Source organism: Sorex fumeus, unplaced genomic scaffold (genome assembly GCF_029834395.1).
Source record: "Sorex fumeus unplaced genomic scaffold, SorFum_2.1 ptg000065l, whole genome shotgun sequence".
Taxonomy (NCBI): Eukaryota; Metazoa; Chordata; class Mammalia; order Eulipotyphla; family Soricidae; genus Sorex; species Sorex fumeus.
Genome location: NW_026606122.1, coordinates 3257287 through 3282204, shown reverse-complemented (window position 1 = coordinate 3282204; position 24918 = coordinate 3257287). Strand labels below are relative to the sequence as shown.

The 24918-nt window shown below is 40.9% G+C and overlaps 1 protein-coding gene across 1 annotated transcript in view; it reads left to right on the top strand.

Annotated features, from left to right (window-relative positions):
• Nucleotides 1–24918, top strand: part of CLCN5 (chloride voltage-gated channel 5) — a 202681-nt gene that overhangs the window by 158453 nt on the left and 19310 nt on the right. Inside the window, exons 4-6 of the mRNA XM_056128623.1 lie at nt 14890–15041; nt 18018–18117; nt 21418–21605. Of these exons, the coding sequence (XP_055984598.1) occupies nt 14890–15041; nt 18018–18117; nt 21418–21605 (440 nt within the window). The remainder of the gene's footprint in view (nt 1–14889; nt 15042–18017; nt 18118–21417; nt 21606–24918) is intronic.

Genomic DNA, 24918 nt, shown 5'->3' with positions numbered 1-24918 from the left:
AGAGGTAGAGCTCATGCCTTAGATGTATGAGCCCCTGGGTTTGACCCCCAACAAGGCAAATTTTTAAAAAAGGTTATATACATATCCGAATCTTGACCACTGAGCTGAGGTTGTTTTTGTTACCTTTATCCACCATGAAGGGATGTTTTTCTTCCTTCCCATATTGCAGTTTGGAAAGAAGACACTGCATAACTCACACTCAGAAATGAGGGATTTAAATTCTACTTCCCGGTGACTTGTCTATTCTCTCCAAATTATTTATTGACCTATTTACATCAGTAGGAATTCACATTTATTTTATGTTTGTGGTTATCTTCCATTGTGACATTGTGGCTTTTTTTTATTGAGATTTTACAGTGTTGGCTCTTTGAGTTGTGTCTGCTTTTTTGATACATCTTGTCATTGTGCAGTTTTCTGGAGGACTACTTTACTTTCTGCTATTTACATTGAGCTCTAGAACCATGTTGTAAATTTCCTTCCTCAGTCTTACTTCAACCATTTCTCCAAGGTTCTTTTAAATGAAGAATGGTGTTAGAAACTAAGATCTATGCACCAGGCATGCACCTTTCAATTTTGTCATGATGCTATGAGGTCCTCAAAGTTCTCACTGAGGAAATGTATATATTTTTACTGACCCATATATAAGTTAAAAATAGTTATCTATATGTAATTGCCTGTATCTACAGTAAGCTACATATGCAAGTTTACTAATATCTCTAATTCTAATTCTTTACTTCATGGATCATCTAAACCTCCTCCCCATGCTTACCTAAGATGTAGTTGCATCATCCACTGTTCATTACTAAGCAGTGCACTTCAGTCTACAGGTAAAGTGGTTTCAAACTGTTGGAATTATGTGCATGAGAAAAACACTATTAATTGTATTGCAAACCACAGAATCTCAATAAAAATTAAAAAATAGGGGCTGAAGCAATAGCACAGCAGGTAGGGTATTTGCCTTGCACACGGCTGATCTGGGTTTGATTCCCAGCATCCCATATTGTCCCCTGAACACTGCCAGGCGTAATTCCTGCGTGCAGAGCCAGGAGTAACCCCTGAGCATTGCCTATTGTCATCCAAAGAGAAAAAAAAATAAAATAAAATTGAGCCATAACTGCCACAGAAAGGTCAATTCTCAATTAGAGTTCAGTGCTGATTTACAATTACTTTTGCCATGTTTACAGATGCCACCCACTTCAAGTCACCCACTCTTGGGTCAGCACTTTTTTTCCTCTACTGCCACATCTCACTGAGCTTGTTGCACAAATTTGTAACATGGGTTAACCTTTTTTCCATCCTTTATTCCATCCTGGGCTTTGAGGGTTAGGAAGATAAGGAGTTTGGACCTCACTTGGCAGTGCTCAGGGCTTACTTCTGACTCTGTTGCCAGGGTTCATTCCTACTGAGGTCAGCTGTGTGCAAGGCAGGCACTGTAACCTCTGTACTAACTCTGGCCCCTTCACCCTGGATTTTAAGGTCCGTTCTTTGTGATGTAAAGTGATTTGGGTTCTGACAAGGACTTAGTAACAAATATCATTATCACCATATTATTCAGTTCAGTTTCACTTCCGTAAACATTTCCCTATGCTTTACAACTATTTAATCACCTACCTTCTGAGCTGAATGTAGGCAACAATCCATTTTCTGTCTCCATAAAATTGCATTTCAGAATTTCATATAAATGAAATCATGTAGTATGTAGCTTTTTCAGATTTTGTTGTTTTTGGGCCACGCCCAGATATGTGCAGGGCTTACTCCTGGTTCAGTGCTCAGAGATCATATTCCTGAGGGAGCTTAAAGAACCATTTGAGAGGTCAGGAATTGAACCCCACTTGGCCACATGCAAGGCAAATACCCTTGCACATACTGTTGCTCAGGCTCAGAGGTGACTTTATTATTTTTTTTTTCGAATTTTCAAATTTCCTTCCTTCCTTCCTTCCTTCCTTCCTTCCTTCCTTCCTTCCTTCCTCCCGCCCTTCCTCCCTCCCTCCCTCCCTCTCTTACTTCCTTCTCCTTACCCTTCCCTCCTCTCCCATGGTGGTATTGGACTATTCCCAGATGAGTACTTGAGGCGGGGGAGGTTAGGTTGTGCTGGGAGACTGAACTCGGGGGTCCTGCTTGCAAAGCATTCACTGTAGTCCTTTGAACTATCTCCCAGACTCTCAAAATATTTTTTCCTTTGGGTGGTGTAGTAATAAATGGGTAGGACACTTGTTCATAATCAACCCGGATTTGATTCCTGGCTCCCATTAGGTACCCCATTAGGAGTGATCCCTGAGTGTGAAGCCAGGAATAAGCCCTAAGCATCGGCAGATGTGGCCCAAAACGAAAAAAAAATTTTTTTCATTAGTCTTCTTTAACCCCTAGGTTTCTTGAACATACGTTGCCTTAATTTCTAAATATTTGGTTATTTTCCCAGCTATTTTTCTTTTATTAGTTTCTAGTTTAATTTTATTGTGTTAGGACTTGTGTCAAATCGCCTGGAGATGGGCTGTATTTATTGTTTAATATATCAGTGCTAAAGGGTTAAATTCATTTAGCATCTCTGTTTTTGCCTCCCCTCTTAATTTTGCAAGAGTTATTCTGTGATTTGCAGCTTTTTCAGCTGTCATTCCATCAGTACACTGGAGCCCTTTGGTGTCATGGAAATATATTGGGGATCAGGTCACTTTTAAATCTTCTGATTAAATGTCAGTTTGTGATGGGCCTGTGACTGTGCTCTTCCTACATATTCATTGAGTGGAAAAGCATTTTGTTCTCTCTGCCCTATTCTCCTTTCCCTGACCTCTGCATTCCCAGTGCATTTCCTGGAAACCCAGGCCCCTGTTGACTGTGTTTTTCCCTCTTAGGTAAGACCAAAAGGTTGGAGCTGGGGTGGGAGTGCTGGGTATGACCTAACCCTAGCTGGAATAAGGCTCAGACCAAGTATTTCCCCCTGGGGCACAGGTCTTCAAGCTTTTGTTATAGGAAAAGCATGAAGCTACTTCACAAGGATTCCTGCTCCCCCACTCACTCCTCCTTGGGGCCTCTAGGGGATCTTTCTCAGATCTTCACGATCTGAGAAAGTAGTGTGTCTCTCTCTCTTTTGCTCTCTCTCCCTCTTCTCTCTCTCCTCTACACTTGCCCTTCAGTGATCCACCGTGGCAGTTCAACTGCCCCTACTGCCTTATGGTTCTGACATGTTTCTACTTCAGGTAAGCAGATCTTTCCTCTCCTTGTGTCTCTCGATGAACCTGTCTTTTCAGATTTGGAGATTGCTATTTCCCCTGAAATTCCCCTGGACTTTTCCCACTTATAATCCCTTTTCATCACAGAAATACAACACAGCAAGCATTGCCAGAAGCACATCAGAGTCATGACACAGCTGATTTGGAATTAACTTTGGGTTGCTGAGTGCCAGAAGCTTTTTACTCTTGCTATTTTTTTTCAGTCCCCCTTCATTTACAGGACCCATAGGGGATCACAATCCATAATTTAAAAAGCTATACTCTCATGAGTCTGAGAAAAGTTAAGTGACTTTTCCATTGCTGCAGTTTTTGCATATGGATTGTTGTGGCGTGTTAGAAGCTTTGTTGCTAGAGTTGTACCTAGAAGCTCCCTGTTTACTTTTCCTTTCACTCTGATTCCTTGTGAAGGGGAAAATTTTTATTGTTGTTATTTTGGGGACACACCTGGGCTGTGCTCAAAAGTCACTTTGAACAATGCTCAGGGGACCATATGCAGTGCCCGAGATCTAATCATGCAAAGGCAAACCTCTTAACTCTTGGACTATCTTGCTGGTCTTTTGTGGGGAGAAGGGGTATGTTTTTGAGCCCCCTTTGCAATACCATAAATCTTTAGTGGATTGTTTTAAACCTATCCTGTTCTGTTTTGTGGTGCATGGAAGAGGAGGGGGCTATTATTAAGGGCCTCTAAAATAAGTTCTGGATGTTTTTCTGGTCTCTGGCAAGCAGATACTTTAGTGTAGCTGTGGTTTGCTAGGTGCTTAGCATTAGGACTTGGTAGCCCCATAATATCTGATGAGATGATAATACTTTTTGAAGGATAGTACCATTTATCATCTCAGAAGAGAGTTCTAAGATAACTATGGAATCAAAATACCATTTGGAATGCCTCAAAGGTAAGGTCTCAAAAGTCATTTAACAAAGTAAATGATCAAAAAAGTAAAGAACTTTGCTGAAAGAACAAAGTATGATAGTTGGAAAAGATCTTGAAAATCACACGTTTTGGGACTGGATGGTGCAGGGGTTAAGGCATTTGTCTTGTATGTGGATGGCCTGGGTTCAGTCCCTATGCTACATTGGGTTCCCTGAGTCCTCCACTAATGATCCCTGAGTGCAGAGCCAGGAGTAAGTTCTGAGCACCACCAGGTGTGACCCCAATTCCACCTCTCCCACCAAAAATTCATAGGCCCCATTTTACAGATGGAGAACATCAATCTTGCAGACTTGCCGCTGCCCATGGTGACACAACCAGTAGGTCTTGGAGCTAGGATTAGAACACATAACTTCTCACTGATGAACAGTACACAAATTCTAAACTGAATTTCCACTAACTTTTATTTTAAAATGACGTAAACCTGGGCCAGAGAGATAGTACAGCAGCCAGGGTACTTGCCTTGTATGTGACTAACTTGCGTTTAGTACCTTGATCCCTGCCAGGAGTGATCCCTGAGCACTGCCGGGTGTGGCCCCCAAAACAAATTAATTAATTAAATAAAAATTCAGTAAATCATCTTGGTACTCTCCTTCTAGCATTGTCCAGGAACTTGATCTATTTCTGAATACGCTACTGGTGTGCCTATCAGAATGGAAGTCTTCCCTTTGCAATATCTAGTCTCTACTGTTTAATTCTTTTCTTTTGATTTGGTAGTGTGGTTTGCAACCACTCTTGTAGCTGCATTATCATCATTTTCTTTTTAGAACCACTTAATGTTGCACACAACCATGCTTCTACTAAAAATTTGAAACAGTACAGTTGTATATAAAATGTCAAGTTCAAAACAGAACAGCTGTATATAAAATGTCAAGGTGGGTGTCCCCCCACCCCACTCTACTTCCCATTCTGGAGCTAACGCCTCAAATAATTCAGCACAGCCCTTTCCATTTATTTTCTATACAGTCAACCCAGATACGCACTTAAAAATAACCATATGCTGCTTCTTATTTGACGAGATTTCATTTCCTTTGGAATGTCCATAGTCTTTTTCAGGGATTGGGATCTATGCAGGATGATATGACCCTCCAGCATGATCCATGCTGGCCTGACCTTTTTGGTGCTCGACTCTAGGCAATGCTGGGGACCAACAGAGCCCCACACTCCAGTACTTGAAGTGTCATGGAACTGTACCTGATTAATGCCTGGTATTCTCTCCAGCCCTTCAGACTATCTCCCCAGCCTTATACTTACTGTGTGGCCTGCTTTCTCATGTAATATGTTTGGGAGGGTTTTTCTATTTCAGTACTTATCGGTCTACTTCTTTGTGCTATTCCCCCATTTCTGGACTCTTGTTTCCAGGGTTTTGCTACTACTAACAGTGCTGCGATGAGTAAATCACATCAGTCTGCACAGTTGCAAGTGTTTCTTTAAGAGTAAGTTCTAAATTTTATATATCCATGTTTTTTGTTACTCATTTCTCTACCCATGACATCACAATCCTTCCATGAAACCAAGAAATTTCCTCATAACTGTTTTCTGTCTTACACTTTTGACCTCATCTTCCACCTCCTGTCCCAATCAAAGACTAAATTTTAATCTCTAGGCCTCAACTTCCTTTTGCATCTTAATTCATTCAAGTGGGATAGGAGGCAAGCACCCTACCTGCACTGACCCTCCAATGTGGTACAGAAGAATTGGGAAATGACTCCTTCTAAAATTGTAATTCTAAGCTATTACACAGGATCTTGCTAGCCACAGGACTTGCTGACACTGTGGTATGTCCCCCCACTCTTTCTCTGTTAACATTCCCTAATCCTCTTATCATTCCAATAAAATGTGTACAATAGAGAAAGAAGGAATGAATAGCAAAGTAATGGAGCTGTGGGATTTTATCATTACAAGGATAACCCTCTTAGGAACTTTGTTCTATCTGCCCCTTGTCTTGATTTTTGTGGCAGTTTTGTCAGTGGGTGCCTGAAGATAGATACCAAGTCATACTCCCCATATTCTTTTGCCTACTTCTGGCAAATCTGGCAGTTGGCCTTCTGGCTCCCTTGGTAACAAAAGTGAGTTTTGGATTGAAGGAGATATTTAACATAGAAATCATAAAACATATACTCCAACACCAGTGTCTACAACTCAGTCAGGACAGAGTTGTATCCACTGGCAACCAAGAAGTCCAGAAGTGGATTTACTAGAATTTTGATTTATGCTTATCTCTTTACCATATCCCTTTCATTTCTCTGTACTTCTCATTACTCTCAAAATTCTTTGTCACAGTCTCTTTCATAAATTTGTTGCCATTTTTGTGTTTATATTACCCACAATTCTCATAACCTCATGTTGTCTAGTTTTCAGCAGAGCAGGGATAGCATTTCTTCTCTTGTGCCTCCTGCTTTTAAGTCCACTTCAAGTTTTAACATGTTGTGAACATAAGAAAAGCCATGAATCCCTAACTGAAACGTATGCCACAGTGACACTCAAAATAATACAGGTGGTGGTGAGGTTGGTTGTCAGACATAGGGCTGGACAATGGCCTGCCTGGAGCCTCCTGCTGTTTTAGTGGTGTGAACATTGATGATCTCCTAGCCAATAGGTGGGCATGGTATGGGAATCCCTAAGAAATAGTTGTTATCAATAGCTAAAATATGGAAATAACCAAATATCCAACTACAGATAAATGGATTGAGATGTGGTGGTATATATACACAATAAAATATCATGCAGCTCCAAGAAAGAGAAAAACCATGTGATTTGCAGTGGCATGAATGGAACTAGAGGATATCAGGTTGAGTGAAGAATGAAAGGGGTAAATACAGAATGATCTCTCTTATATGTGAAACTTATAGATGCACAACAAGTTAGCAGCAAATGGCCAAACTCAACATAATGGAAGAACAAATCCACACAACTTATTTGGGGTGGGTGATTGAGAAGAAGACACGCTGGGGTTCTTGGGGGAGAGAAGTGATTATACTGGTGATGGATGTGGTGGTAGAATTTCTTACATGAAAAAACTTGTTTTTTAATTTTTGTTTTATTTTTATAAGGTTGTTCACAATAATTTATTACATTCAATATTCCAACACCAATCGTATCACCATTACACCTTGCCCCCACCATTATTTTGAACTTTCCCAACCACCACCCAAGCTGTCCCAATAGCAGGCCCTAAATAATTTGTTTTGTATTGGTTGTTATGAATAAAGTTCTAAAACTGATCAAAAAGTTTTCCTTAGAATAAAGTATGTGAAGATTGATGTATCTCACCTGGAGCTATTGAGCCCTTGTATAAGAGATTACTAACATGTTGGTACAGGTTGAGCCTTGTGTAATAATTGAGATTGGTTACATTGCACCTTACATCCTATCCAGTATGTGCTATTCCTGTTATGTCATTGGTATGAGATGTCGTGAGGCCACAAATGTGTCCACTCGCTCCAGTAATTCTAACATTTTAAATAAGGTGATACAGCTGGAGTTAAATTTTTTAACTAGATGGTGACTTTGTGGTCTGAGGCATCTCTGCAGCTTGTTGATCTCTTCTGAGATTTATTTGTGAGTTTCTGGATCATGGCAAGTTAATGAGCTTATATAGTGTCAGAGGAAGTTCGTGGTCATGAATTCCAGGTTCTAGGAAGAACAGGGGGATGGGGGAAGGTTGCCCATCTCCAACTCCAAGAGAACCTGGAGATTTCAGTTATGAAACCCACATACCTGAGTTTTTCAACAGATTTTTTCATGCATGAAGTTCATCCGAGCCTGTGAAGATCGGCTGTGAGGATGGCAGCGATTTGGTTCTGGAGTTTTTTGGTTTCTGCACCTCAGTTAGGGTGAGTGGGGGGAACTTACCTGCCCCCCTCCAGGGTTTCCCGGATATGAGGTTCAGCCTGGTGCTGGAACTGGAGACATCTCTGCAGCTTGTTTTGCTCTTCTGAGATTTATTTGTGAGTCTGAAAACCCATTGTTAATAATATTGTAAACCACAAAATCTCAAATATTTTCTTTAAAAGTTTCAAAAACTTGGAAAAAAAAGAGACAGTTGTTATCAACAACTAGGGAAATATTTCATTATTTATCAATCATTGGGCTGGAGCAATAGCACAGCGGTAGGGCGTTTGCCTTGCACGCAGCCAACATGGCTGACCTGAGTTCGATTCTTCCGCCCCTCTCAGAGAGCCTGGCAAGCTACCAAGAGTATCTCGCCCGCATGGCAGAGCCTGGCAAGCTACCTGTGTTGTATTTGATATGCCAAACACAGTAACAACAAGTCTCATGATGGGGACGTTACTGGGCCCGCTGGAGTACCGTGACCGTGATCATGTGACTGTGGAGGTAAATACCAGTGGAATAGCTGCCTTAAATAAGTTGTCTGGAAGTCCAACTAAGATAATATGGTCCCATGATACTATTCAGGGCTTAGGTGAGAGGACTACTTCACCAACAACTTGGTTTTCTGTCTTTGAGTTTGATAAATTAGAAAGTAAAGTCAAAGCTAAACCAAAAACAAAAACAAACCTGGAGATACAAATTGATAGATAGTACCTTAAATGCTTACTAATTGTTAGGACTCTAATTTATTCTCAGAGAGGTGAATGGAATGTGACATGCTGTTGAATGAAAGCAACATTTAAATGACCACAGGAATATTTTCTGATTGTGTGAAAGAAAGGATGCTGAAATTTCTGTAGCTGTGGTTCCAGCTCGAAAAAAATTATATATATCCCTGTAAATGCTGAAATATATCTTTAAAAATTGGATCCATGTGAAACATGATAATAGCCTAAACCCTTTTTCTTCGAGTGCTACCTAAACAGTCTGTATAAATGCAACTTTTGCCAGTGAGTCCTTACATAGTTCTGATGTTACTAAAGCAATATTTTACTGTCTGAGGTCTCTTTTTATCCTCTCCCCTTTTGTTTTGGTTACTGTTTAACTAGTCCATTTAATCAGTTACTGTTCATCTCCCCTAGGTAAATTTCTAATGGAATATTGGTTAGGGATTTAAATAAACATTCTCAAGCAGGAATATTATTTCTTGGATTTGAAGGGGTTTTCTACTTTTAGGCTTCAGGTGATTCTTAGGAAATAAATGTTAAGTTGGTTTCCAAAATGGGAAAGGAGTTAAATACATTATTTTTATGCCTCCTCATTCAAGATTTGTGTTTTTAAATATCCAATGCTCTGCAAGTTGCAAATGTGTGTTCTGCAGACTGTAGCTCTGGATGGATCCCCTGCACTGTGTGATCCCCCCAAAACTCCCAGAAGTGATCTTCAGCTCTGGGAGTAGCAACTACACCACTGAAACAGTTTTTCTGGAAGATTACTCTTAGGTCTGAAAACTTAACATTTCCAACTTGCAGAGCTATCTCCCTGCCACAATGTTGACATTTATTTCAAGCTGGTTTTCTGCATGTTATTCGTGGATTTAAGCTATGTGGATTAGAGTTGGGGGGCTCTTTTCTCATTCAAATTAAGCCCTAACTATAAATGGAATCAACTTTTTGTTAGAGATTTAAATTGTTTTATATAACTATGTCTTCAAAACTTATGTGAGTTTTACTTTTGTTTTCAAATAGAGACAAAAGTCATCAGAGCTTCCCACACTTATTTGGTCTTCTCAAAAAAATTAGCATTTCAGAACCCCCTATGGAAATATACCTTCTTTAAATGAGCAGAGTCAACAACACTAATATCAAGAGATGCAAACTATAACAGCTAAACTCAGAAAGGTACCTGTCAAGAGTGCAGGCTGGTGAGGCTGGAGCAATAGTACAGCGGGTAGGGCGTTTGCCTTGCACGCAGCCGACCAAGGTTCGATTCCCAGCATTCCATATGGTCCCCTGAGCACTGCCAGGAGTGATTCCTGAGTGCAAAGCCAGGAGTAACCCCTGGGTATTGCTGGATGTGACCCAAAAAGCAAAAAAAAAGAGTGCAGGGTGCAGGCTGGTGATGGGCTATGGGAGGAAACCTGGGAACATTAGTGTGGAGAGAGGTTGACACTGGTGGTGGGATCAGTCTGCAATATTGTATGTCTAAAACTGAACTTAACTATGAATAACTGTACATCATAGTGCTTTAATAAAATTTAAGAATGGAAAAATTACTTTTAAAAATGAGTAAACAGAAAGCAGCTCCAACTGCCCTCCAGGATCATTTCAGAGCTCCCAAGGGGCACAGTATTGCCCACTTTGGAAAACACTGAATTAGACTTACCACAGATGGTTGGTATTGTTTAATTTTATTTTCTTCCTTCCTATCAGAGATTACACACCAGAAACTTAATTCTTAACTACTTTTTCTCCTATGCCTTTTATGTCCTAACTTCTTTTGCATATCATTAGTTGGTTCTGGATGCTATAATTTCTGCTCCTATTCTTGATAACTTAAGTTTTGTGAATTTACTATTTCTTTCCACTAAGAAAAAAGAAACCAAAATGGATATACACTGTGATTCACAGCTTCAACTATTTGTTGTCAGGTCAGCTATCCATAGCTCACCTAGCTAAAGAGTACGGAAAATTTAATGCCCAAATTGATAAAAATTTAAAGTAGTGATTATATCATTGTCACCAGTATTGTTATGTATGTAAAATAATTTATTTCTCCTATTAGGAATTTTTAAGTAGCAATCACAATTTTTAGAATGTCCTCCCATTGTTCATTGATTTGCTCGAGCAGGCCCAGTAACGTCTCCATTTTGAGATTAGCTAGCTTGCCAGACTTTGCCATGGGGGCGAGATACTCTCGGTACCTTGCTGGGCTCTCTGAGAGGGGTGGAGGAATCAAACCCAACTCGCAGCCAGCCTGGCCGAGCCGGGTTCGATTCCTCCGCCCCTCTCGGAGAGCCTGGCAAGATCCCGAGAGTATCATGCCCGCGTGGCAAAGCCTGGCAAGCTACTCGTGACGTATTCGATATACCAAACACAGTAACAACAAGTCTCACAATAGAGACGTTACTGGTGCCCGCTCGAGCGAATCGATGAACAACAGGAGGACAGTGCTACAGTGCTATGATTTTTGTAAAGATATAAATCATGGATATATAGTTTAAAGAATAGTTGTAGTGTTAAATCTCATATAATGACTATTGAGATCAAGAAAAAAAGTATAAGCACTCCAAAAGACCCACCCTTCTTAACATGCTCCTTCTAGATTATGACCCTGTCTCTCCTCTGGGTATGAATGTTCAGTTTTCCTTTTCTCTGTGTCTGTTCTTTTTTCTTTCAGTGTTAGGATCATACCTTGAGGCAAGGGGTTACTCCTGATTCTGTGCTGAGGAGTTGCTCCTGGCAATACTTTTTTGGGAGGAGGTCTGTGCTGTGCTAGGGATTGAACTTTAGACTTGGAACTCAGCCTGCTGCATGCAAAGCATGTGCTCCAGTTCTTTGTTCTGTCTCTGCAGCACTAAGTTTCCCCTTTACTTTTCTTTTTATGTTTTTGTCATTGTTGTTGAGTGTGTGTGTATATATTTGGGTCTTGGGTCACATCCGGCAATGCCCAGAGGATATTCCTGGCTCTGCACTCAGGAATTACTTTTTTCTGTGCCAAGGGGACCATATGGGGTGTCTGGATTGAATCTGGCTCAGCCATGTGGAAGGCAAGTGCCTTTTTTCTTTGTTATGTTGCTATTTACTGATGCTTTTATCCTAAAACATTGTAATTGACATTGATGCTTGCCTGTTTTTTTTTTTGTTTGTTTGTTTGTTTGTTTTGCCCTTCTGCAAATAGACTCCTACTTCTTGTGCTCTGTTGTGTCTGACATCTCTGGCTCAGTCTTATGTTATTTTCTGTGTTCTTACCATCAACAGCCTTTCTTTTCTCAGAAATGTTTTCTGTATTTGCCTCTCTCCTCTTTTTACTTAGGATACTTGTAACTCGAAGTGCTTTCTTGAATTTTATGCTAAGTAAAATCTGAGGACAAGAACTTGTCTGGACTCGTTTCTAGCTGACCTGCTTTATCACTACCCTCCCAGCCTTGGCCATTTGATGGCATTTACTTAGATGAGACTACATCTTTAAGGGTTCTGTGCTCAGTTAAAAATCTTCCTTTCTCCAAGGCTGGTCCAAGGGTCTGGTCATGTGATTCCAACAGTGACATCACACTCTGACCGCCGGGCGAACACTGGTTGTTCTTTAGGTTTGTTCCTGTGAGAGGCAGAGAACACAGCCCGTGCCCTTCCAAAGCAGTTCAGACCTGAGCACCTTCTGTAAAAGCTCCTCAGCCTAAATAACTCAATGCGGGCTGCCAAGGTTATTTCTTCCTTGAGGCAGAAAAAAAGCTGTGATTGAAGGTAAGCAGACTTGTGCCCAGCCAAGAACCGAAGCATGACCCCTGGGAGAAAGGGGGTCTGGAGAATCACAAACCGGCTGTTGGTGGATTCTAATCACTGCCTGCTCTTTTAGAAAAGCTGCTGACAATTTGGGTTTCTAACAGGAGACTCCTAGGAAGAAGGATGGTGCCGTGCTCAAATTACCATGTGATGTAATAGGATTCTTTCTTTCCTCTTAGAGAGCTGTTGCAGTTCTTCATTTTGTCTTAATTCCCTCAGTTGATAATGTAACTCAGGCTAGTTCTTAGGTGATTTTAAAAGTCCGTTTCACAAATGTCTTTAAAAATTTCTCCTGAAAGGAGAACTCCCAGAGCAGAACAAATTCAACTGAAGCAGAACCTCCTTGAAAAAGTGCATTTCTGGTTGGTTAGTGGTGTGTGTTCATGTAAGCATTTGTCTTCAGAATTGAAACAGCTTGGTTTCCCCCGCCCTTCCGCCCCCAACCCCTCACACACACTCCTCTCATTCTGCCCTCATTTCCTAGCTAGCTTTTTTCCCTCCAAGCTCTCAAACAACACACCAGCATTAATCTTTTAGCAGTATTCCACTGACATGAGAGGAAATGCTGGGCTGGTGATTCAGCAGTAGCCCACCATCTTATAGCCAGATATGCTTGAAGATTTGGAAAGGACTTTGGTTTGGGTTTTAAGATTAACTTGTTAGCCTCCTCCACACCACTCCAACCCCACCCCCATCCTTAATTTTATTCCAATTCTGTGGGACTTTTCCTTTCAAATGGGGGGAGGGTTACCTTAGAAGGTATACTGAATTAAGTATTCTGAACTTCTTATCTAGAGGCCAGTGGCCTCGGCCTCTGGGAGTTAATTCAAATTGACCAATGAAGCTGTTAGGAGTTTAGTAGGAAGAGAGGGATAGCTTTGCATGTAGGAGGTCAATTCAAGCCCACACTGATCTCTGAAGAAGTATTTATTACCAAATAGTCTGGATACAGCTCTCTCCCTGAAAAGATTGATGCAGCAAATGGGAACATTTTTAGGTGATTAAATTCAGGGATGACATTGTTTAGCAGCTTTGATCAGCATGCATTTGCATAAATTCCTGAATCCCATTTTACATTTTATCTATATTATCAAATGATTGTCCCACAGAGGATATGCAGAAATATTTGAACTAGTTGTTGAGCAATACTAATCTGTGTGAGTACAACTTCTGTTTGACTACCTCCATTTTATATTCGGCAAATAATTTGGCTCAGGGCCTTAAGGGATAGTACAGGGATTAAGGTACATGCCTTGACTGAAACGTAAGCACGAAAGTTTGTAAGTCTGTAACTGTACCTCATGGTGATTCATTAAAATTTTTTTTAAAAAAATAAGGTACATGCCTTTCATGCTGCTGACACTGATTTTGATTTGATCCCATATGGTCCCAGGCATCACTGAGTATAGCCCTTAAGGACCCCAGTGATTGCATTGAACTGCCAGCCCTGATTGGCTGAGAATTGTTTGAAGGGGTTTCCTGTATTTCCTGAGCACTGCTTGGAGCAGGGCAACCCTTCAGAAGAAAAAATAAAACTTTGACTCAGGGAATCTTCACTTAGTCTTAAATACGTGCTTCATGTGCTTCATGCTGGAGAGTCAACAATGAATAAAATGGTGGGCTTAACTTTATTCCTTAGAAAGGAGACAAGCATTTGCAAAGGTAATTATAAAAAGAATGCTAGAAGTGAAAGGATAGAAGACTGATAAGGATTTTTTTTGTGCCGAGTTGAGGGAATAGGGTGGCCATTTCATCTCTGAGCCATCCACTGGTCTTTAAATCTCTTTTTGTGAGTCTTCTGTGATGTCTTGCTTGTGACTGGTCTGACTTAGTAAGTTTCTACAAGGTCCATGAATTAGGAAAAAATCTTATTCCTATTAAAGGGAAGTGTGTACATTCCAGACTGCTTAACTATAGAAGTGGCAGATATACTTTCTTTTAGAGTCCCTGCTCAAGCAAGCGCCCCCTCCTAGGATTGAATTACTGCCTTATAAATGTAAACTAGTTTCTAATGTGATGTGTGTGCAAAGACCTTTGATCCTTTGTCTCCCTTCCCTAATAGAAACTGAAATAGCTATGTTGCTTCAAGTTCCTGTCTTTTGTTTCATAAATCCTTCCCCACTGCACTTCATACTCCTTTCAATTCTCCCTTTGTACTGTTCAACTCTCATTTGTCCTTTACCATTTGCACTGCCCTTATGGCATCCATCATTTTATGCCTAGACTGCAAGAACCTCTAAATGGGATGGATGTTCTCGTCAGTTATATGTTACTTGATCAGCACAACTTTATTCTCACTATCTGATCATTTGAAGGGATTCCTCTGTAGGGCGTAGAATAGAGGTGTTCAAAGTCTGCAGTGTCAGAGGTACTAATGTCTGTTTCCTGTTCAATATAGAAGACAGGTCATACAATGGTGGAGGAATAGGTTCTTCAGCTAGGATGATGGACTTCTTGGAGGAACCAATCCCTGGTGTGGGAACCTATGATGATTTCAATACTATTGACTGGGTGAGAGAGAAATCTCGGGATCGGGATAGACATCGAGAGGTAAGATGAAAAATGGACCATGAGTGTATCGGGAAGAGTAGTTGAAAATATGTGAACCTTATAAGTATTCCTTTCTTCATCCTTGGATGTGGCTGAATCTGATTTTATAAGTAATGTAGGATATTATTTTTTCAAATGATTTTTAAATTTTATATGTGTATGATTTTCAAGAGTTTTTTGATTTAGCTTTCTATAAAAAAAGTGGTTGGAAAGTATCTTTGCAGCCCTGAAAAAAAGTATAAATTGCCTCTGTAGAGAGGTGGCAAAAAACTTCCTAGGTAGAAACAAAATAAATTTCCAAAGATCTTCCTCCCCTGTCTCTCATCCTTTTTATGGTTTTTCCTTGAAACAAGATTTTTAGAACTAAGGAAAAAGAAAATGGGCTCTTTTTAAGGGAATATAGTAAGCAATTTCAGAGCCTTAGTGTTTATTGAAACATATAGGATAAACTCCATGTGATTGTAACACATCATAAGCATAAGCATGATTATAACACTCACATCATGGTGAAACCAATGCAGATTTGTGGATTCACCTCAAACTAAACCACAAGGCCAAACAACATTCAAATTCAGGACATTTATTCAATAGAATAGATAATAAATGGTACTTAGGGCTGTGGCACAGATTCTTTTGACTTGGACAAGAGAATTCCACCCCACCCCCCTTTCTCTTTCCAAACATGGTGAAAGCATTTTTTTAAAAAGCATTTTAGAACAGTCTGCTGAGGCCATTTGCCTTTAACTTCTTGCTGTGTATCATTTAAATCAAGGTTTAGTTTGTGTCCTGGACCAAGGGGAAAGATTATTAAAAAGATAAGACACCAGTCTCAGGGATTCTTACTCAGAATGTGATCTCTGGGAGATATGGTTCCTCAGCCAACAGTAGGTGTTTTTGTTTGTTTGTTTGTTTGTTTGTTTTTACTCTTTCTATTTTGCCTCTTAGTTTAAAAAATTGGCTGCTGAGCAGTCAGGCTGAAGCAACTGTTTATTCTTAAGCCTTTGCTAATTCCTGAGAGATTTTGTTACAAGCATCTGAATCTAGGAGCCTGGTTGTCCCAGGTACAGGCTTTGTGAAATTCATTTGTAATCCTTGGATTTGTGATAATCCCAGGTAGTTTTTAAAAAATTCTAGCTCAACAAGGTAATCATTATTAAAAATTCTGTATTTATGTTTTTTAGTTCTCTGTAATTTATTTATTTTGCAGGGGATAGGGGATTTGGACCATACCTTAGGGTCTACTTCTAGTTCTGGGCCCAGTAGTGCTTTGGGAACCAGGTAGTGCCAGAGATAGAACCTGGACCTCCTGCATGCAGAGCATTTGCTCAGCCCATTGAGCTATCTTTTTGGTCTGCTCACTGGAATTTAGAGTTTAGTTTTGTCTTCATGTTGAAAATCACCTATGAGATGGCAAGGAGATATTTCCTGTTCCAATAAAATGGTTGCAGCAGAGACAAGTTATATCAATTAATCAGATAAAAATCAATTAAAATGTATTTATCAATTGATCAAAGGAGACATTTTAGCATTAACCATCATTAGAATGAATTCATTGTTAAAGGGGGGAATATCACCTCTTGTACTTTTAGCACTGAAACTAGAAACTTTTTTTTTCTGGTGGGAGGAGGGTTTTGGCTATACCTAGCAGTGTTTAGGGGGGTTCCTGAGTTTTTCACATGCAAGACAGGCATCTGAACCCCGGTACTGTATCTCCAGCCCCAGTGGTTTAGTTCTTTTTTTTTTTTTTCTGGTGCCAGGAATTGAATCCAGGGCTTTATACATACAAGACAAAAGCTTTACCTTTGAGCAATATCCTGGGCCCTTTTGAAACAAGAAAAGTCATACATCTAAATGAATTTTCAAGCAGTTTAGGGGCCAGAGAAATAGTATAGTGGGTAGGGTGCTTACTTTGCACACAGTTGACCTAGGCTTGATCCCTGGCACCACTTATGGTCCTCTGAGATCTCCAGTAATGATCCCCTAGCACAGAGCCAGGAGTAAGCCCTTAGCACTCCAGGTGTGGCTCAAAAGCCACAATAATAATAATAAAGCTGTTTAAAAAATTTAATTAAAAATTATTTACAATTTCAAGGGTTGACCCCAGGGCTTCACAAATGCAATATAATGGCTTGTTTATATTTATAATAATTGTTTATTATATTTTGTAATTTGGCTAAGTCAAGGTAGATAGCTAAGTAACAGTTTCAGAAACAAAAAATAGAGATAAAGGGAAAGTACGCTGATAGACTGTGAGAATGTTGGATTTTATTTTGGCGCGGGGGCAGCTAGTGGTGCTTGGGGACTGCTTATTGCTGGGAGTACCATGTGGTGCCAGGGATATGTAGTCCAGCCCTTTGAGCCAACTTCCTGGCTCACAATGCTTGAGCTTGAGCTGTGAGTATTGAAGTGTCGAGGTAGCAAGGTTAGGACTTAAAAGATAAACATCATTATTTCCTCACCTATTCTCAGCAGTCTTTTTAAAGTCAAGAGATTCACCTTAATCTCATTTAGCATCTCTGTACAGGTTAGGAGGTTGTAGGAGCAAGTCCTGGAATTTGCCTGACTAGAACCCTACCCCTGGATAGCAAACCTCACATTATACTTTCACTGCTAAAATAAGCCTGTTTGTTTATTCTTTGTGAAAGAAAACAGACTATTTACTGTGTGGGTCAAGATCCTCCTCCAGGATAGAAAGAGACCCCTGTAACAAAGGAAAACAGGTTGACACTATCAGAAATTAGTAGCTAAAAGGGGAGCTCTAAATAAAATACTTATGAACATTTCAGTACTGTAGATGAAGATGGGGTACCATGAAGTTCAGTAAGTTCAGCCAAGGATTATTTGAAAAGTAACTCCAAATTCGTCTATATTGCTAGATGGTTTGCCTTTCTATTTCTTTCCTTGATTGTGCATGTTGCAATGAAAAATGCAAGGGTTTTATGTAGCATTTATTAATGTTTTTACATTTCTCTTTAGATTACCAATAAAAGCAAAGAATCAACCTGGGCCTTAATTCACAGTGTGAGTGATGCTTTTTCTGGCTGGTTGTTGATGCTACTGATAGGACTTTTATCAGGTATGGTAAATTATGTTCACTTTCTAAAAATTTTCAGAAAACTTTCATGTGCACTGCCCACCTCACCATACCAAAAACCCCACCTAGGACTGAGTTGATTGCTGTGCTTTACTGTTTTCCCACATGAAATGCATCACTGGGGGTTGGAGAAATAGTACAGTGGATAGGCCACTTGTCTTACATGCTGCCAACCCAGGTTCAATCCATGGCACCCCATATGGTTGCCAGAATCTTCCAGGAGTTATCCCTGAGTTCAGAGTCTGATCACGTGAGCACTTCTGGGTGTGGCCCAAAAAGCAGAAAAGAATGAAAGAAGGCCAAAGAGGGTACATGAGTAGAGCATGTACCTTGTACTTGGTCAACCCAAGTTTGATCTCTGGCATCACATGTGGTCCCCTCAGCCCCACCAGGAGTGATACCTGAGCATTGAACCAGAAGACTTCCCTGAGCACCACAGAAAAGAATCACTGGCGAACCTTTTGGAAATTTGATATTTCCGTTTCTGAAAAATAGTGATGTCTGCATGTTCTATTTGAATACATGAGGTTAACACAAGTAAATGCTCCTTACACTGCCTTTTGGTGCTTGGCTTGAGGAATTGCTGGAGAAGTTTGTTTTAAGACCTATTAAGACCTCCTAATTTAGGAGAGAAGACTTCCTGGAGAAATCCTGTAGCTGTAAATACCCATTGGTGATCTCCTTTGAAAGACAGGTTAGATGACTCATACTTTCAAGTTTAAAATTCCATTCTTCCCTAGTTGGCTGAGAGTTGGGATTTCTTATCCCCTCAATCCACCTCCAAATATAGCTATGGCAGATAATATGCAACTTAACTCATCATAGTGCACTTAATGTACTTAAAATGTGCACTTAATGTACTTAAAATGTAAATGCTGCTTCAAAGCAAGTTGTATCCTATTGGCATGAAAAGATAGAGATAAGAAGATCAGGGATGTTGAACTAAAATAGAATTTATGTGGGAAACATGGCAAACCTAGTGGACGACAACACGATAATTTCTAGCATAGGCTTTATTTTCTGGCACTCTGAATTTAACTTCTTGCTAGTTTTGTGATTCTGGGAAAGCTTTATTTGGTGGGAGGGGGAGGATTTTTATTAATTTTTTATTGATTGAGATTCTATGTTTTACAGTACTTTTAATAATGTTTTCTCAGACACATAATTCCAACATTACATCAAGTTTCTTAACTCCTGGGAAGTTTTTGTTTACTGATTTGTGAAACGGGGATTTTAACATGTTTGTCCTGAGGATTAAGTGAGAAATAGTATAGATTGAAACCAGCACAGTACCTGGTTGGCTGTTGCTGTTACTTAGATATAATGATTAATGAGCCAGAGAATATAAAATGTTTGACTTCTTTCTAGATGGAGTTGCAATGATTATTTAGGTCAAGGTTTAGTGAATTTTCCCCATAAGGAATCATCAGGTATTGAATGTTTTTGGATTTGTGAACCCATTGATCATGCACCAAAAAAGCAGCCATAGATACATGAGCAGTGTTGTGACGAATAAAAAAAATTGGAGTGGGGGAAGCTTTGGGCCACATCTGGCTGTACTCAGGGATTACTCCTGAATCTGCACTCAGGAATCACACCTGGCAGGGCTTAGAGGACCGTAAGGGTACTAGGGGTTGAACCTGGGTCAGCCACAAGCAAGGCAAGCTCAGTACAATACTGTGTTATTGCTCCAACCCAAGAAAAAAATTTTTAACACATGGAGATGGAAGGCAAAAGGGAATGCTTTTAGTTTGTTTATCACCCATGGTCTGAACGCTGTGTCTTGGAGTTTGATCATAGAGTTTGTTTGGCAAATTTACAGCTACCTAATAACAGACTAGGTAAGGTTAGAGGGTCTGTAAGGTAAATTATTGCAGAGACGCTAAAGAGAAGAAAGACATTGGGGAAAGTTTATATGGTTTAGGTGTCAGAAGCTTATCTGTGACCTTGCTTATAGAGTTTAGCAGTTAGTAGGATACCAATAACCTTGAAAAAACACCTCAGGTAAATAGTAAGAGCCAGCTTTCCAAGAGAGACAAACTACAAATCTGAAGATATTTGGAAGGGAAAGCAAAGGAATGATAGTTTAAATTGGTAACAAGAATCAGGGAAAATAATTTGCTATTTAGAGTAGGGGAAGCCTGGTAAAATTTGTAACCAGGGGAGAAAGGGCCAATTAGGCAAGAAGAAGGGGAAGTAGAGGAGATGACAAGATTGGGGGCATCAGCATTAAGTAGAGTAAGGCACACACATATGCATACACACATACACAAAATAACCAAAGATCAAGTCGAATTCTATAGCATTGTATTGATTTTTTCTGAAGCTAAGCAATGTGTGTAGTACAAGTTAAAAAGAGGAAAAGGGTGGGGAGCGTGGCCAAAAGTAGGTGTCAAACAGTGTTATATTTGATTAGCTTATTCCAGTTGTAAATAAACTATAATAACACTTTGATCATAGCACCTACCAAAACATACACAAGACATGGTCTCCAGCCTTCTGGAATGTAGGCATAATATCCTCAACTTTTAAATGTATTTCTTGTCAGGAGGTGGTCAGTAAATATTTTTCTTTCCCTCACATACAATAGAATTGCTTAGAACTTTGTAAGCAATAGAAGCAGTGTGTCTAAAGGCAAGAACAGTGTGGTTGTGTGTGTTACTTCCCTAAAGCACAATTCTGGAGCGTTTAATTTATTTATACCGGAATTTCTTCATCTGTACAATATAACTGATGAGAAAGCCAAAATCAAAAGTGCTATAACTACCTTGAAAACTTTATTCAGTTTTATTATCTGTAGTGCAGTTAGTTGTTCATTTTCTCATAAATTTATTTGACCAGGGCTCTGTATAATAAGTGTTGCTTCACCTTCTCACTTAGAAAACATTGGGACCAACCCTTTCCATCAATATTCCTTACCAGCTCCCTCTCCAAGCCATTATGAGACTGTCACATTTTTTCAACCATATGTATATAGAGTAAATTATTTCACAGTTTTAGCTCTTTTATGTATCAGCTTTCAATTCCAAGTCAAAGTAGAGTCTTTGCCATGTTGAATCAACTAAAAGTTAAATGCTTGCTCCCCTTCAACTGTTTTTCTGTCTACTAAGTTTATACAGACTGTGCTTAAAAGAGAACAGGCAGCACTCATAAAGGAATGAGAAGGTATATGCTTTTCCATGATTTATGATTCCTTTCTCATTTTCTGACAAGCTTATTCTGATAACCAAATTTCATGAATTGAATTCAACTTGTATATTTCCCACATTTCTCTCAAATCAGGTTCATTAGCTGGTTTGATAGACATCTCTGCTCATTGGATGACAGACTTAAAAGAAGGTATATGCACCGGGGGATTCTGGTTTAACCATGAACACTGTTGCTGGAACTCTGAGCATGTCACATTTGAAGACCGAGATAAATGCCCAGAATGGAATAGCTGGTCTCAGCTTATTATCAGCACTGATGAGGTATCGTGTACTAAAGACTTTTCAACTCTGACTGGCTTCTTACATTTGCTTCATTTCTTATTCTGTGACCACCTGGAAGTCTCCCCATTTTCCTTTTTATGAAAAGGAGAACTAGTAACAGCTGCTTTTTTCTGTGCTTGACTCATAGCCCGTGGTGCCATTTAATGCTGACACAGTGACTTCAAAGTTTCACTTTAAATCACTTCTGTATTTCTTCTTAGTTGTTAGTTAGTCCAGAATATGACTGAATCTGTTTTTCTTTAAAAAAAAAATACAATAAGGGGGTATGGTGCCACCAGCAGGTCAATCTGTACCTGTGAGGCGAGTGCATCAGCAGCCTGATGGCGCCTTCAGACTTCCAGATGCCCCAAAATTGCTGCTGTGCCTTTGGCCAGACCCGAAAAACTTGGGGCAAAGTTTACCAAGAAAGTAAACGGCCAAAAGTTAGGTATGTGGGAAACACACTCACAAACCACCTCCGGCTCAGCTATATAATTGGAGGCATGGCCTCTCTGGTTCCTGATTGAACTGCTTAATGGCCATGATCCCAGAGACTCAGAAACAAATCTGGAAACCCAGCAGCTTTTGGCAGAAATGCGTCTGGTCCCTGCAATAGATTACCGGTGCTGGGCCAACCCAGGTGGGAATAGGTTTCATGCCTTGGCATGTTCCCCCCGGCAGCTCAGTGGCCACCATCCTCCAAAGGCCACTGGACAGTCAGTTTTGGGCCCCCAGTGATGAGACACGAAGAGCCTCATGGGATGGGGTGGAGCCGGTCCTGTCCTCCCCACCCCAACGAGACCCCAAGTCATTGCCCACGAACAGCCTCTCTGGCTCCTAATCAAGCTGCTTAATGGCCATGATCCCAGAGACTCAGAAACAAATCTCTAAACCCAGTGGCTTTTGGCAGAGATGTGTCCGGATCCCACAGTATGTTACTGTCACCGGGCCACCCCAGGGAGGAAAGGGTGTTGTCACTCCGCCTGCTCCCCCTTGGCGGTTCAGTGGCCATCATCCTCCAGAGGCCATTGGACAGTCAGGCTTAGGCCCGCAGTGTCGAAACTTGTTGGGCCTCACGGGATGGGGGGGAGCCAGGCCTGTCCTCCCCACCCCAACGAGACCCCAAGTCATCGCCCACGAATGGCCTCTCTGGCTCCTGATCAAGCTGCTTAATGGCCTTGATCCCAGAGACTCAGAAACAAATCTCAAAACCCAGCAGTTTTTGGCAGAAATGCGTCTGGACCCCGCAGTAGGTTACTGTCGCAAGGCCACCCCAGGAGGGAAAAGGTGCTGTCCCTCCGCCTGCTTCCCCTTGGCTGCTTGTTGACCGTCATCCTCTAGAGGCCATTGGACAGTCAGACTTGGGCCCGCAGTGACAAAACTTGTTGGGCCTTACGGGATGGGAGTGGAGCTGGGCCTGTCCTCCCCACCCCAACGAGACCCCAAGTCATCACCCACAAATGGCCTCTTTGGCTCTGATCAAGCTGCTCAACTGCCATGATCTCAGAGACTCAGGATCAAATCTCAAAACCCAGTGGCTTTTGGCAGAAATCCCTCCAGATTTAAGTGTTAAAATTTCAGAATTTCAAAATCACATGGCCCTACTGCAGCTGCGCGACATCATATGTTATTCATAACCAGCAATAGAACACAAATTGTCTACTGTTGCCTTTTTAGCAGATCTGAGTGTTGGGGTAAAATCTCAAATAATAGTGGTGGGTCTGGTGTCGAAATATTGAATGTGATCATGTGGAAATCATCTGCCTCACAGGTAGGGGGAGGGTGTGGGATGGGGGTATACTGGGAATTTTGGTGGTGGAGAATGGGCACTGGTGAAGGTACGGGTGTTTCATTGTATGACCGAGACTTAGACCCGAAAGCTTTGTAACTGCTCTCACGTTGATACAATAAATAAAATTATAAAAAATGAAAAAAAAAGTAAGGTGGAGTTCATGCACAATTCAATCAGCTAATCAGTGGCTGAATAAATAGCAGTACTCCTACATAAAAAATACAATAGTTTTATTTATCTTTTGTTTGTTTAATAGGGGTCAGGCCTGGCAGTGCTTTGGGGTAGGGAGTACTAGGCTACACTGGTGGTCTTGGGCTGAGGGCATGTGGTACTAGTTAAGAGATCAAGCCCAGAGTTTTATGGATGCTTGGCATGTGCTTTATCACTTGACCCACCTTCCTTTGGTCTGAACCTATTTTTTGCTAATTTCCATAGAAATATCAGTGTCCACATATAGGTAAGCTATAATTCCTAACTAAGGGTACAGTAGGTTTTAAAATGTGTCTGTGGTATAAACTCCAAAAGTGATTTTTCCCTGAGCATTGCATTGTAATATATTTTTTAAAATAATGCATTTATATAAAAATGCATTCTGCACTGTTCGCAGGGTTTTATAGTCTCTCGGTCTTGGCCGTTGATGGGATTACATGGCGCTGGGGGCGAAGTTGGTGGGTGTATTGCCTGGAAGGTGGGGGATCTGGGTGGAGGAGGCCCCAGTCCCAATCCGAGCAGGCTTGGAGATCTACGGCCCTGGGTACCGCACACCTGGGTTCCTCTGCCGGTCCTTTCATGCGTGAGGCTCATCCAAACGTGTGGAGAGTGGTCTTAAGCATGGCTGTGGCTGGAACCGGAGGCCCTCAGCTGCTGGGGCTGTGCTTGGGGTGGGGAGTGAAACTCAACCCAACCTCCTCCAAGGGTCCCCGGTGAGGACAGCCAGGTGCAGAGGCAGGAGACATCTTATTATCTAGGTCTTACTCTGGTGAACCTGGCAGGCTACCAAAATTATCCTGCCCACACGGCAGAGTCTGGCAAACTCCCCGTGGCATATTCAATATGCCAAAACCCAGTAACAATGATGGGTCTCATTCTCCTGACCCTGAAAGAGCCTCGAATGTGGCACTTTTTAAAATCTCAGGGCTAAGACAAGGGAGACGTTACTGGGGCCTGCTTGAGGCAATGGATGACCAACAGGATGACAGTGATACAGTGATAAAAATAATAGAACCCAGGGGGAAATGGCTTCAGTCCCATTTACCATTAAATAAATAAATGTTTTCATTTAGTATTCTTATCTTCTCATATGATTCTTTTTATCAGTGCAAGAATAATTTTTTCAGTTCCTTGCCTTTCAATGTTTTAGTTTATGCACTCCTTGCAGTGATCTACCAATGATGCTTTAGGAATCATGTAGTGCTAGAAATCAAAGTCAGGGCCTGGCACATGCTAGGCATGCGCTCTACCACTTGAGCTGTCTTCCTGTTCCTCCCTTCTTTTCTCATACCACTTAGATCTCTCCCACTA